This window comes from Trachemys scripta, chromosome 1 (assembly GCF_013100865.1).
Source record: "Trachemys scripta elegans isolate TJP31775 chromosome 1, CAS_Tse_1.0, whole genome shotgun sequence".
NCBI lineage: Eukaryota > Metazoa > Chordata > Testudines > Emydidae > Trachemys > Trachemys scripta.
This window is the reverse complement of record NC_048298.1, coordinates 306867511-306881459: the sequence shown is the minus strand read 5'-3', so window position 1 is coordinate 306881459 and position 13949 is coordinate 306867511. Positions and strand designations below refer to the sequence as shown.

The window sequence follows — 13949 nt, the reverse complement described above, 5'->3', positions numbered from 1 at the left end:
TTCTCCTTTTGGTCCCTCTTCTCGCTGTCCTACCACTCCTTCAATTCTTGTTTTTCGGCTGCGGAATGCATCATGACATCATCCAGAAAGTCCTCTTCAGTTCTTCATGGCCGCTTTCTAATTCTGTGCAGCCGTTCAGCCAGCAATAACAAAGAGGGAGGCTGGGCTCCCACGGTCATATCTGTGAAGTCAAAATGCAACATTTTACAGGAGCAGAATTGTTTGCAACACACAGACCACTGATTCGGTGATTTAAAACACAGCCACTATTCACATACCTGTCACTAACTGGCTGACCCCAGGCAAGCACACATGAGCCACAAGACCCCCAAAATGGTGAGTAATCGCAGGGGCTGGGTAAATCAGTGTTCCAGGACTGTACTGTACACTGAGCACGTGGCTTTAGGGGAGAGCCAGCACTGTAGGGGGGGCCTTATAATCATTCCTGTCCCCACATTTTCCACAGGCTGTGTTTATTGTGGAAGATATCTCACAGCTGAGGGTGAGCAGGGAATCAAGGGAGGGTCTTCTCCAAGACTGCGACTTCCGCCCTGGCCCTTATGCAGCTCGCCTGTGTGCAGCACTGTCAACCTTCCTCCCCCCGCCCCATGATGGCAGAGTGGCATAGGAAAATTACCCTTAATGAGGCAAGAAACAAAGCAGCTCTGCCAAAGAACCTGCAGCAGCAGATTGCCCAGTATCTTCATGAGGCAGATTCCTGTGAAGTAAGGGAGTCAATCAACACCCTGTTCCGCCGCTCAGACTGGACATGTGGTGGTACGCACATCATACAGACACAAGCCTGCTTTCTGCAACCCTCCTGCCCCTAACAACTCGCTTCAGCAATTCCCAAAATCAAAGCCACTTACCAGGTGCCTCCTCTCCTGTTTGTGCTTTGCCAAGATTCGACAGCTGTGACTGGCTAGCCGCCTCCAGGGTAGAGAAGAGTTCCTGGCTGCATGCATCTCTGACCTCCGAGTCTTCCTCTGCCTCTGGGTCCCTCTCCCACTTACACATCCTCGTTCCAAGATTTCCTCCTCTTGGCTCGGTCCACTCTCGACTTGCACATGAATCACTGAAGTATCTATAGTGGCCTTCACAGTGGAGGTGGGTCACCACCGAGTATCATGTCCAGCACTTTGTAGAACCGGCAGCTCATGGGTGCAGCACCGGCGTGGCAGGTTGCCTCCTGCACCTTGTGGTAGGCGCTCCACAGTTCCTTCACTTTGACCCTGTACTGCAGTGTATCCCACCCAAGGCTCCTTTCTGTCATGCATCGTGAAATCTGTCCGTAGGTATCATAATTCTTACGTCTGGAGCGCAGCTGGGACTGGACAGCCTCCTCTCCCCAAATGCTGATAAGGTCCAACAGCTTGGCATTGCTCCAAGCGGGGGATCACCTGGTGCGTGGAGCAGGCATAGTCACCTGGAAAGATGGGCTGAGACCACTGCACACGTCACCGAGCCAGCAAGAAGGGGACTTTCAAAATTCTCAAGGAATTTAAGGGGCGGAGCTCATGGTTGGTCACCTGAGGGCAGGGCAGTAGAGTTCAAACCAATGACCAGAGAGGTGAGAACAGTCATTGTGGGACACCTCCCAGAGGCCAATCGCAGTACTGCAATCGACCAGGGTGTCTACACTGGAACCGTGGCACTGTAGCCACAGTGCCGAAAGCTGTACGCCTCTCATTGGGGCAGCTTTTTTACAGCGCTGCTACTGCGCATTTTCTGCACACTAAGTGGCATGGCAGTGTGTACACCTCAGGAGTTACAATGCAGAAAGCTGCTTTACTGCGCAGAAACTAGCCAGTGTAGACAAGGCCATAGTGTTTTAAGGCTAGATTTTTTTATTTTTTTTTTTAAGTTATTAGGCCTAAATACTTTTAAAAATCTGGCCCTAAGTAAAATGGTGTGACTGTTTTTTGTTTTCATATTTTGTTTATGACATTACTTCTCATGCTCTTTTTGAGATCCTGCATTAACTGTAGGGTGACTAGTGTATTATGGAGGTTGCTTTGCTGAATTTTCTTTCGGAATATTGTTTTAATCTAAACATGCTTTTTGTGTAATATTACTGCTTATCCAGGGCCGGCTCCAGCATTTTTGCCACGATCAGTGGCACTTCGGCGGCAGCTCCGCCGCTGCCGCTTCATTCTTCGGCGACAATTCGGTGGCAGGTCTTTCCCTCTGACGGACTGAGGGACCTGCCGCCGAAGAGCCATACATGCCGCCCCTTTCCATTGGCCGCCCCAAGCACCTGCTTGCTGTGCTGGTGCCTGGAGCCGGCCCTGTGCTTAGCTGTTATAAGGTGTGTGTGTGTGTGTGTGTGCAAATGCTCTGTGTGCATAAAGGAAATATATATATGAAAATAATGTATTAATTTCTATTTTAAATATATGGGAGTGGGTCTTGAGAGGGAAGACAGAAGGCAAGACTAAACTGTAATATTTGCTTTAAGGCTCTGGAAAAGGCAAAAGATGCTGGAAGAAAGGAAAGAGTGTTGGTGAGGCAACGTGAACAAATTGCATCTCCAGAAAACATCAACTTAGATCTCACTTACTCAGTAAGTGCTGAAATGTCTGTGTGCCTGAATAAGATCTGGGTGTAAAGTGTACTTTTCAGTAACATGCCTTTTTAATGAAATTGAATTTGCTGTAATGCACGTATTTTCTGAGAGTTCCCAGAACAAATTTCCAGATCAGATACACTGTATATTTAGAAATAGTTACTGTAATTTTGGAAAATAGCAATTAAAGGGTACTTTTGTTGTTGTTAATATTCCTAAAGCTTAATGATAATTTTAAAATTAAGGGTTTGTCTTCAACTCTTAAAATTGGTAGTAGGCTTTAAGAAAAGATTATGTAGGGTCTATGCCCTAATATTTAAGGAGAATTTAAAGTTGTACATTAGTTAATACTGTACTGGAAATATTTCACTAAGAATATGTCAAGCCAGGCTAAACTGATAATATATTTGAAGGTAAGTTAAAAAATTAAAAATAAGAAAGTGATGGATATAATTTATCTGGATGCAGACAAGGATTGTCTGTTTTTCTTAATAGCATCTTGCAGAAGTCTCCCTTCATGAGCAGATAGACCACAAATAGGGGCGTACGCCTTGTTGAACTACGCTAAAAATTACACACATTCTATGAGTTACAAATAAAAAAACATTTTAATAACAACCTCACCTCATAATTTACTCATATTTAGGCCTAAAAAGTAACATTAACTGTGAAGAGAGTTCTTTTGGCAAGGGATAGCTTCCTCTGAATAGGTGGATATCATGAGGCTCATGATAGAAGTATACAAAATAACAAACAGTATAAGCAGGGATGGCCAAACTTATGATCTTCTGAGCCCCGCTTCTTCTGAAGTCCTGAGCCCCGGCAGGTGCCTCCTGCAGGGCTGAAGCCCAACCAGCCTGCCGTAGGGAAGAAGCCCCACGTTCTCCCCGCAAGTCTGGTAGGCGGAGAATGGGGGGAGGGACATATGGTTTTCTGCAAGCTGCACTTTAACTGTAAAAGAGTTAACATGCAGCTTGGGAGCCATGGTTTGGGCACCCTGGTATAGAATAAGTAGATAGGCAACTTCTGTTCATTCTGTCTCATAATACAAGAACAAGGGGCATTCAATTCAATTGAAAGTCCAAAATTGTTCAAAGCTGATAAAAGGAAATACTTTTTCACCCAACACACAATTAGACCATGGAACACATTACTACAAGATACATTTGCAGATAAAAAAATTCCATTTTATGTTTGTCCTGTGTGTTCTCCACAGCTTATGTACCGACATATTTAGGATGCAAAATGTTTGCTACCTCTTCCTTAGATAACTGGGAAAATGGGAAGTATGAGAAAGACAAGGTGGATGAGGTAATATATTTTATTGGACCAACTTCTGTTGGTGAAAGAGCTACACAGTCAACAAATATATTAAAGCATCTTTCTATCTATTTTGTATATTAAAATTTTTCTAATGGATGCTTTGATTCATATTGGTTACTTTTTGAGAGAGAGAGATGTGGTTATGTTACGTATTCTCTTTTTTTTCTTTTCTTTTCTTTTTTTTCCCTTCTTTTTTCTACAGGTTCTTTTCAACTTGGCCAGCCAATATTCTGCTAATGAAATGTATGCTGAAGCACTAAATACATATCAAGTCATAGTGAAAAATAAGATGTTCAGCAATGGAGGTAAGTTACACACCAAAATGCCTGATATTGATGGCAACGCATTCACTAACCAGCTGTTTGACTTCACTTGTGAGATGCTGAGCACCTCCTGAGTGCCCTCAACTCCCATGAAAGCCAGTCAGAGTTGACAGCAAACACCACCTTGTAATGTCAGACCTCATGTCCTTGGATGATTTGATGTGGTTTAGTCCTCCAGCTAATCCAAAAAGTGTTCTCTTTCCAGGCTAAGTATAAGTCCAGATTAAAAAAAATACATTCTTTGCCCTCCTTCATCACTGCTGATGCGCAGGGTTGGTCATTACCAACAGTAGTTTTCCCTTCCTAGCCTGAACAGTTCAATAGTCCTTTCCATTATTGTCTGCCCTGGTTTTCCCCTGTTGATTCTGAAGTGAAGGAGAGGTTCCTTCTCGTCCTATGGAAGCCCCAACCATGGGCCCCAAATTAGGAAGCTAACACTTCCCATCTTGAACCTTCTGTGCCGCTTTCTTCATTCCCTTCTCCCACCCTCTCCAGTTTCTTTCTGTATCTTGCCTGTCTCCAGGTCTCTTCCCAGACCTTCTCCTGGTCTGCTTCCCCAAGCTTTCTCAGCAGAGAACACCACAGCAAATCCTGTCTCATCCCTGATCTCCTAGACTCAGTAAGAAGCTTGTTTTATATAGTCCTTTCTTTCCTAGAATTCCTTGCTGTCTCTCCCTGAATTCTCTCCATTCTGAGTGGAAGTCAGGAACAGGCTGTTTTGGACCATGCTTTAGCTTAAAGGGCCAGTAGATCCTGATACAGGTACTGATACATGAAAAAGGTGCTTCTGCAGTCTCACTGGTTCAAAGTTTGCATGAGGAGGGATGATATGAATATTTTTAAAAGGTTGGCACATAGTTCATTCACTTTATTTTTGTGATAGGCAGACTGAAGGTGAATATGGCAAACATTTATTTAAAACAACGAAACTATTCAAAAGCTATCAAATTCTACCGTATGGCTCTAGATCAGATTCCAAATGTCCATAAAGAAATGAGGTGAGTTTATACTGTAAAAGTTTTGAAATTCCTTTTGTTTTGTATATACAGTAGAACATTTGACAATATTAAAATAAAAAATAATAATATAAATATTACTTAACAATTATTTCTTTAATTAGGATTAAAATAATGCAGAACATTGGAGTTGCATTTATTAAAACTGGCCAGTACACTGATGGCATCAGTTCCTTTGAACACATAATGAGCACATCTCCAAACCTGAAAGCAGGCTTCAACCTGATTCTTTGTTATTTTGCCATTGGAGACCGTGAACAAATGAAAAAAGCTTTCCAAAAACTGATCACTGTTCCACTGGAAATTGATTATGATGACAAATATATTTCACCAAATGTAAGTATGAACCAAGCAAAATCTACAAATTTTATTTGCAGAGGGAAAATTTTGAATGTTGAGGAAAAAAAATCTGTTCTATATAATGTGTACATACATGTCTGTGTACACATACACACGATGGTGTGATGTTTTACCAGCATGAGTTGAGGATGGCAGTACTACTCACTAGTGATAGTACTCTTGAAAACATTTCCAAAATAGTTTTTCTAGAAAATGTGACATACATAAAATATGTATTTGTGTGTTGTAGTATAGAGTTGGCACTCATTTGGGATGACTTACTGCTTTGCCACTTTTATTTATAAAACATTTACATAAAATACTCGTGTTTAAAATAATAAAAATGACAAATCAGTGAGTAAGTTATGCAAGTCATCTCAAATGAGTGCCAGTAAAACCTATAATATCATAGCACACATATTATACAGAAAAACAATTTTATTAAAGTTTTACAGAGGATTTGGTTTTGGTTCATTTTAGTTTATTGGAACTATTTTTTTAATATTCCTCCACCAATAAAGTTAGGCTCCCTTGTACCATGAGACCAACTGTTCATGACTCTGAGGTAAGAAAAAATAACAAATAAACTTAAAAATCAACAGAGGGTCCTGTGGCACCTTTAAGACTAACAGATGTATTGGAGTATAAGCTTTCGTGGGTGAATGCCCACTTCGTCAGACGCATGTAATGGAAATTTCCAGAGGCAGGTATAAATATGCAGGCAAGAATCAGTATGGAGATAACGAGGTTAGTTCAATCAGGGAGGGTAAGGTCCTCTGCTAGCAGTTGAGGTGTGAACACCAAGGGAGGAGAAACTGCTTCTGTAGTTGGATAGCCATTCACAGTCTTTGTTTAATCCTGATCTGATGGTGTCACATTTGCAGATGAACTGAAGCTCAGCAGTTTCTCTTTGGAGTCTGATCCTGAAGTTTTTTTGCTGTAAGATGGCTACCTTTACATCTGCTATTGTGAGATAAACTTAAGACACCTCTTAAAATAGCCTAAAATAGTTTTTCTATCCAAGGTCATGATTTACTAGAGCTATAAGCAAGTCCTCTATATCCTGTGGGAAAGCTGTGAATCCCTTTTTCTGGAGTAAAGCTCCATTTCTAGCCCTACATCATGACGATGTAATGGACCTTAAAGATGATGTTGTTGATGTAGGGCTAAATATTGTTTGTCCTGCACTGCCTCTCAGCATAATTTGGAATAAAATTCCACATTTGGTAGAAAAAAAGAAACTGTTTGTGACAGGTCAATTTATGGGGAAAAGGGAATCTTTTCTAATCCACTCAGAAGTTTGACGTTTTAGAAGTAATCCTAGACAGCTGGATTAATGGGCAGAATGCAAATGAATGCTCAAAGGCAAGTCAAATTCATTTATCACACACAGTGATGTGGATTACTTGGTAAACTGGGCATAAGCAAACCATGTGTGTTTTAATGTGGCCAAAACGTTAAGTCATTTCTAGGAATAAAGAATGTAGGCCATATTAAGAGGATGGAAGGGAGCTATCCTGGGAATCAGTGACTCTGAAAAACACTTGAGGATCACAGTAAATAATCAGCTGAACATGAGCTCCCATTGTGATGCTATGTCCAAAAGAGCTAATGCAACATTTGGATGTGTAAATAGGAGACTGTTAAGGAGGAGGAGGGGAGAGATTATATTCCTTCTGCATTTGGCACTGGTGTGACTGCCCCTGGAATAGTGTGTCCAGTTCTGGCGTACACAATTCAAGGAGCTCTATCTATTTAGCTTATCAAAGAGAAGGTTAAGGGATGATCAAATCACTGTCTATAAGCACCTACATGAGGAGCAGAAATTTGATGATAAAAGACTCTTCAGTCTGTCAGACAAAGGTGGATAGCAAGATCCCATGTCTGGAAGCTGAAGCTAGACAAGTTCAGACTAGAAATAAGTGCAGATTTTTAACAATGAGGGTAATTAGTCACTGCAACAACTTATCCAGGGTTGTGGTGGATTCTCCCTCTCTAGAAATTTTTAAATCAAGATTGGATGTTTTTCTAAAAGATATACTGTAGTTCAAACAGGAATTAATTCTAGGAAATCCTATGGCCTGTGTTATACTGGAGGTCAGACTAGATGATCGCAGTGGTCTCTTCTGGTTTTATAATCTATGTATTGATGAGAGATCCTCCACAAATACATGGAGTGTGTGTGTCTGTGTGTACACGTGTGCGCGCTCACACACACACTTGTTTTTTAGATATGCTGTGTGTGAGACTGACACAAGAGACTGACTTCATGATTTAATAGACTCTAGAGATGGAAAAGACCTATGATTATGTATAATCATAGAACCTGAAGACAGAAAAGATCTATTACGTGATGTAGTCAGACTCCCTGTCTACCTTGCTGAATTGGGGCCTCAGTGCAGCACTAAGCATGTGCCTAACTTTAAGCATGAGCGTCGTCCCATTGCTGTCAATGAGACGACTCACATGCTTATATGCCTTGCTGAATCAGGGCCAGAGATATGATACACAGAGTACAATAGTTGGTAACCTATGTGGTTAACATGAAGTGTGATCCACATATAGTAGCAGACAAACAGTATAAGGCTATTAGTCACAAATGTAATTATTTTTAATTTTGTAATTAGAATTTGTTAACCACAACCAATAGTTCATTATTCCTAAGGTCAGAGGATGTCAACCTATAAAATGGTAAAAAAAAAAATATTTTCTACGTAAGTTCTTTGAAAAATGACAGTCTAATTGTTCAATTGAAATATGCCTTTTAAAAAATGTATAGTGTATAATATGTCAGTTGCTTCTTATACTCTGTGTTAATGTACATATATGGCTGTACCATATATGTAAATATACATTTCCATAACTTATTTTGTTTTGATTTTTTAGGATGATCCACATACTAACCTATTGATTGAAGCCATTAAAAATGATCAATTACGGCAAATGGAACGTGAAAGGTAATACTGGAAACATAGGTCCCTATCCATTCCACATATGCTTCCGTGGTTGCTAGCATATGGAAATTGACATCAGCTTTCCAAGCTGCAAAGCCTGAGGGCTGGTCCACACTAACCCCCCAGTTCGAACTAAGATATGCAACTTCAGCTACGTGAATAACGTAGCTGAAGTCGAAGTATCTTAGTTCGAACTACAAGGTACTTACCGCGGGTCCACACACGGCAGGCAGTCTCCCCCGTCGACTCCGCGTACTCCTCTCGCGGAGCAGGAGTACCGGTGTCGACGGTGAGCAGAAGATCAATTGCTTACCGCCGAACCCGGAGGTAAGTATAGATGTACCCTGAGAGCTATTCCTTATTCTGGATGGGATGGCTTTAAAATACTACATAAATTCCCTAGTAATGACTGTTGGGCTTGTGGAAAGTGTCAGGAGAAATACTAGATATGCTAAAACAGGTGGGCAATTTTTGGCCTGGTTGGCTGAAAAGTAGCCAGGGAATAAGATTTTAAGGGACCTTCAGAAACCAATCTTGTGTCCTTGGCTAACAGCTCCATTTTGAAGCTCAGCCAAGTAGAACAAAGGGCTCCATTATTCTGAACATTTCTTCTACTTCCTAACTGTTAGTTAGGAACTGGGGAGGTATTTGGTCTAAAATAAAGAAGCAAAAGGAGAAAAATCTGGCCTTTGGTCACAGTCCTGTATCCCTAGGGAGTGGGATAGGGAAGACGAACAAATGGAGGAGAAGAAGTTACAAAACACTTATTGATGCGAGTTCCCCATCAGTGAAATACACTGCTCAGGGGTGGGGGGGGGAGAGGGCTTTTTTAATTTTCTGAGCCCTGTGCAAAAGCCACACTGGATTGTATATGAGTATGTTAGACCACTGCAAAGCATCCAGCATATGTGGCCTGCTGGCACTGGAAGGTAATATAAATGTTAGACTGTAGGGATATTGTACAGTGCAGCTGGGAGTAACCTCCCAACCCGAGTAAGACTGACTTGTACCAGCAGGGATGAAGCTAGTGTGCTAAAAATTGCAGCAGAGACTCAGGCGGTTCTCAGGTCAGGTGACTATCCTGACCTCAGAACTGGGGGCTCGGTGGGCTTGAGAGCCCAAGTTGTCACCCGAACTACAAAGTCCACACTGCTATTTTTAGCATGCTACCGCAAGCCCCGCTAGCATGAGTCTACCTGCATAGAAGGCTCACTGTCAACTGCAATATAAGCATACCCGAAGGGGCCTTTATTATTTTGAGATACTGTATTATCAGATCTTCTTTCTGTATTATAAATTATTATGCTCCTATTCATATGCTAGGATAGGATTGTTGTGTAATGATATAGTTTAGTGACTAACCTCTCTCTTGGATTTATGCAAGTCTTACAAAACTTCTGGCCTTAAGAAATACTGTAGCATTACTAGCTACCCAATCTATATATTACGCATTGAAAGATGTAATATTAAATCATACTATTATTTTACTGATGTCTTGATTAAACAATAATACAATAACTCCTCATTTAAAGTCATCCCGGTTAACGTTGTTTCGTTGTTATGTTGCTGATCAATTAGGGAACATGCTCATTTAAAGTTATGTAATGCTCCCTTCTAACGTCGTTTGGCAGCTGTCTGCTTTGTCTACTGCTTGCAGGAAGAGCAGCCCGTTGCATCTAGCTGGTGGGGGCTTGGAACCAGGGTGAACTGGCAGCCCCCCAATCAGCTCCCCACTCTCCTAAGTTCCCTGTGCAGCAGCTGCCCAGCAGGCTAGCAGTTGCAGCTGTCCTTCCCCCCTTCCCCATTGCCATGTGCTGCTCCTGCCTTCTGTCTTGGAGCTGCTCCCCAAGACTCCTGCTTGCTGTGCAGGGTGGAGGAAGGAAGAGGGGGGCTAATGTCAGGGTGTCCCCCTCCCCCCTGCTCTCCGCTTCCCTCTGCTCTATGGAAGATGGGGTAACACACCAGGGCTCAGGACAGAGGGAGCTTGCAGCAGCTGCAGTCTCAGCAAGTTGATATAATTAACAAGGCAGTGTACTTAAAGGGGAAATGCGCATATCTCCTTCCATTTCTGCTGCCTTGCAGAGTGAGAGAGTTAACCCTTGAGGGCTCAGCCAATTGCTAGTTCATTATTTAGCAGTAAGGGAAATATCCCACCCTCTGACTCCTCCACCTCAACCAAGCTTCACAATCATCATCACTGTGTACCAGTATTAAATTGTTTGTTTAAAACTTATACTGTGTGTGTGTGTGTGTGTGTGTGTGTGTGTGTTTATATATAAAAAAAAAAGTCTTTTGTCTGGTGAAAAAAATGTCCCTGGAACCTAACCCCCTCATTTACATTAATTCTTATGGGAAAATTGGATTCGTTTAACATGGTTTCGCTTAAAGTTGCATTTTTCAGGAATATAACTACAACATTAAGTGAGGAGTTACTGTATAGATGTTGCTCAGACTTAGTTGGTGAATAGCGATTCAAGGCACCGGATAAGGTAGCTAAGTTTTTGATGTTTTCATATATCCTTTCTCTAAACACTGATATATATCTATATTTTAATTCCTAAGGAAAGGCATGGCAGAAAAATATATCATGACAGCTGCAAAATTGATTGCACCAGCGATTGAAACCTCCTTTGCCATAGGCTATGACTGGTAGGAGACAGTTTTCTTCAGTTTAACTGCATGCCAATTTCTGCCCATAATCAAAAAACCAAGTTCACAAATGTGGAAATGTAGCATTTGAGTTGTGCTTCTCGAACAAAGCACCCAAAGTACTTTTAAGGCAGCTTTGATAGCAATGTCCTGAAAAAAAAAATCAGAAATATTGTGCTTTATCCATCTACAAAACAATTTAATTCACAGATCATAGAAACTCAAATGTCAGTCATATAGTTATTGAGCTGCTTTACGACTGTTTACATTCATACAAAGTACTCATACAAGAATCTTACAAATTCCTGATTAGACAAATCACATACAGAAGACAGTCATTCTGTACTCTTCACTAAAGGTCTAAATGTGACATGCCGAAGATATACAGTGTCTTACTCTTCCGATGCTAATGACTTCACACAAGATCAGGGCCTCTGGTTCCATGTGCAAACCAATTGTTTAAATGTTATGTAACTGTTCTGCCAGTCAGAGTTGGCAGCAACAAAGGTGTGTTCAGAATCTAGAGGTTCATTTTCAACACTATAACACAAAACCGGCTCGAGCCCCCACCCAGCGACCTGGAACAATTACACACCACCTCTGGGCGCCTCTAAGAGGTAGTACTTCCCCTCTTGCAAGCACGGAGTCTGAGTGTAGCAAAAAATCTTTTAATAAAAGGGGGAAAGTAACTCTGCGTTAATTTGGGAAAACACCACAAACAGGATTCATAAACACTATCCATGAGCAAAAGACCCACCCCTCAAGTAAGTTGGGCAGTGTCCTTTTCCCTGAGGTTCTTAAGTCCAGCAACCAAAAGTCCCTTTAACGTACCCGTCCCTTCTCTGCAACCCACTGTGCAGTTGTCTTCCTTGGTCAATGCAGACCCAGAGTTCACAGGTGCATCTGCAGGATTCACCTCTCACCCTGGTTGGAGGGGGAGAATAAGAAGGCACCTTTCTTGCTCTGTTGCCCGGGCACTCGCTCGCCCCTCCTCTTCACCAGCAACCATGCCTCTCCACCAGCTATGGTCTTCAGGCCACCACACAGCTCTCAATGAATTCAGCCGTTAGTGCAGGAACCTCACTGCTGGTGCACACTGGGCAGTCTCTTGCATCAGAGACACTATCCCAAAGCAGGTCTAAGTATTAGACCTAGATACCAGTGATTTCAGCTCTGTGTGCGCAACAAGACTCTCACTTGAGTCTAAATTAGCTCTTGTATTACACAGTGGAGAGAGGAAGGGTCAAATGGTGTGTAAGTGTCTACATAGGGCCCACACAACCTGGTACAATTACTTGTTCTCTTCCCCCGCCCCCCCAACTCATTGGGCTTTGGAACCCATGTCCCCTGCCTGACGAGTGCCGTTTAGTTGAGGATGAGTCCCTCAATGAGTGTATGCCTAGTACAGTTCTGCTGCCCTTGATTCACACAACAAGGATAACAGCCTTTTTATTACTCCTGCCCCAATAACAAGGAGACTGGGGATCCAACACCAGCCAAAAGTGATCATTTGAGCAAGCAATCCTATCATGCTGAGCACCTAGGCAGGATGGGTGTGCCCAAGCAAATGAGATCAGCTCCTGAAGTCCTCTTCTAAAGCTCATCACTAGATGTCAGGGGAGAGATCATTCAGACTCTGCTTACATCATTAGACAGAGCTATCTTGGCTCCATTTATAAACCTTATGTGCCTAGCACATTCTATTAGAACATTTGCACGACAAGTGTAAAAGTTAACATGGTCATAAAGCAGCTCATTAGCATCAGAGATGTATATGTATTAATATATTAAACTAAAGTTTTCTGGTACACATAATACTCAAGACAAGAAGATAGTATATAAATGCTCTACACGGAGAGAGTAAGGTATTAGGGTGCCTTCTCAAAATGCAATTTGAATTCTAGGTTTCTGATGTTTGAACGGCTTATTGTTTGTTTTTTTAACTGTAATATTCGTGAAAGATAATATGCTCTCAAACCACTGATATGTGCCTACAGCTTCGGCTTCACCAGAGGAAGTTTTTGTGTTGAATTTCCTTAGTATTTGAAATAGTTGTAACATGAAAGTGAAGGAAACTTGTTGAGGAAAAAGGGCTTTTCCCTACTCATTTCTCCTGCCCATAAAAATGAAAATAAGTTACCACTATTAATGATTTATGAATATACACAAGCAAAGGAACATTTTCAAGACTTGCAGATCCTACAATTACATTTTGTTAGTACGCCTATCTATAGATCACTCTTCTACTGTAAGAGGTTATTTTAAGTTTTTAGTCCACTGAAGCCCACAATGTGGTTTTTGATGATTAAATAATAGATAGAATCATATTATTTCCCTAGTATAGCTGCTCTGGCTTCTTAGATTCTAAACAAATATGTTTGGTGAGGAGTGGCTTCTCGTTAGCAAGTCAGATTTGCTTCCTGTGGATCTGGTGTTGTGTTCAAAGGAAGCCAAAGAATAGATTCATTTATTCATTATGCATTGTCTGTGCATACATGTAGGTGTATATAAATACATATACAGTTATCTTTTTGTTTTCATTCAACTTTCCTAGTGCTGCCTCTATTCACTAAATACTTGCCATGAAATATTGAAAAAAAGTTATTCTTTATATCTAATAGCTTACGACAAAGTTATGGACATTCACTTAATGGTTAATTAAATGATTAGACACATTAGATGGGTTTGTGTATATTGGGGCAGATTCACTCATATGTTCTAGCTGCCTTGCACAACTCTAGCCACACAAAGATGTTGAAAATCTAGCTTAACCAGACAG

At 41.4% G+C, this 13949-nt stretch overlaps 1 protein-coding gene across 1 annotated transcript in view; it reads left to right on the top strand.

The window, feature by feature from the left end:
• Positions 1–13949, top strand: part of IFT88 (intraflagellar transport 88) — a 93852-nt gene that overhangs the window by 14498 nt on the left and 65405 nt on the right. Inside the window, 6 exon segments of the mRNA XM_034758779.1 lie at positions 2459–2563; positions 4092–4194; positions 5096–5210; positions 5333–5564; positions 8454–8524; positions 11084–11170. Of these exon segments, the coding sequence (XP_034614670.1) occupies positions 2459–2563; positions 4092–4194; positions 5096–5210; positions 5333–5564; positions 8454–8524; positions 11084–11170 (713 nt within the window).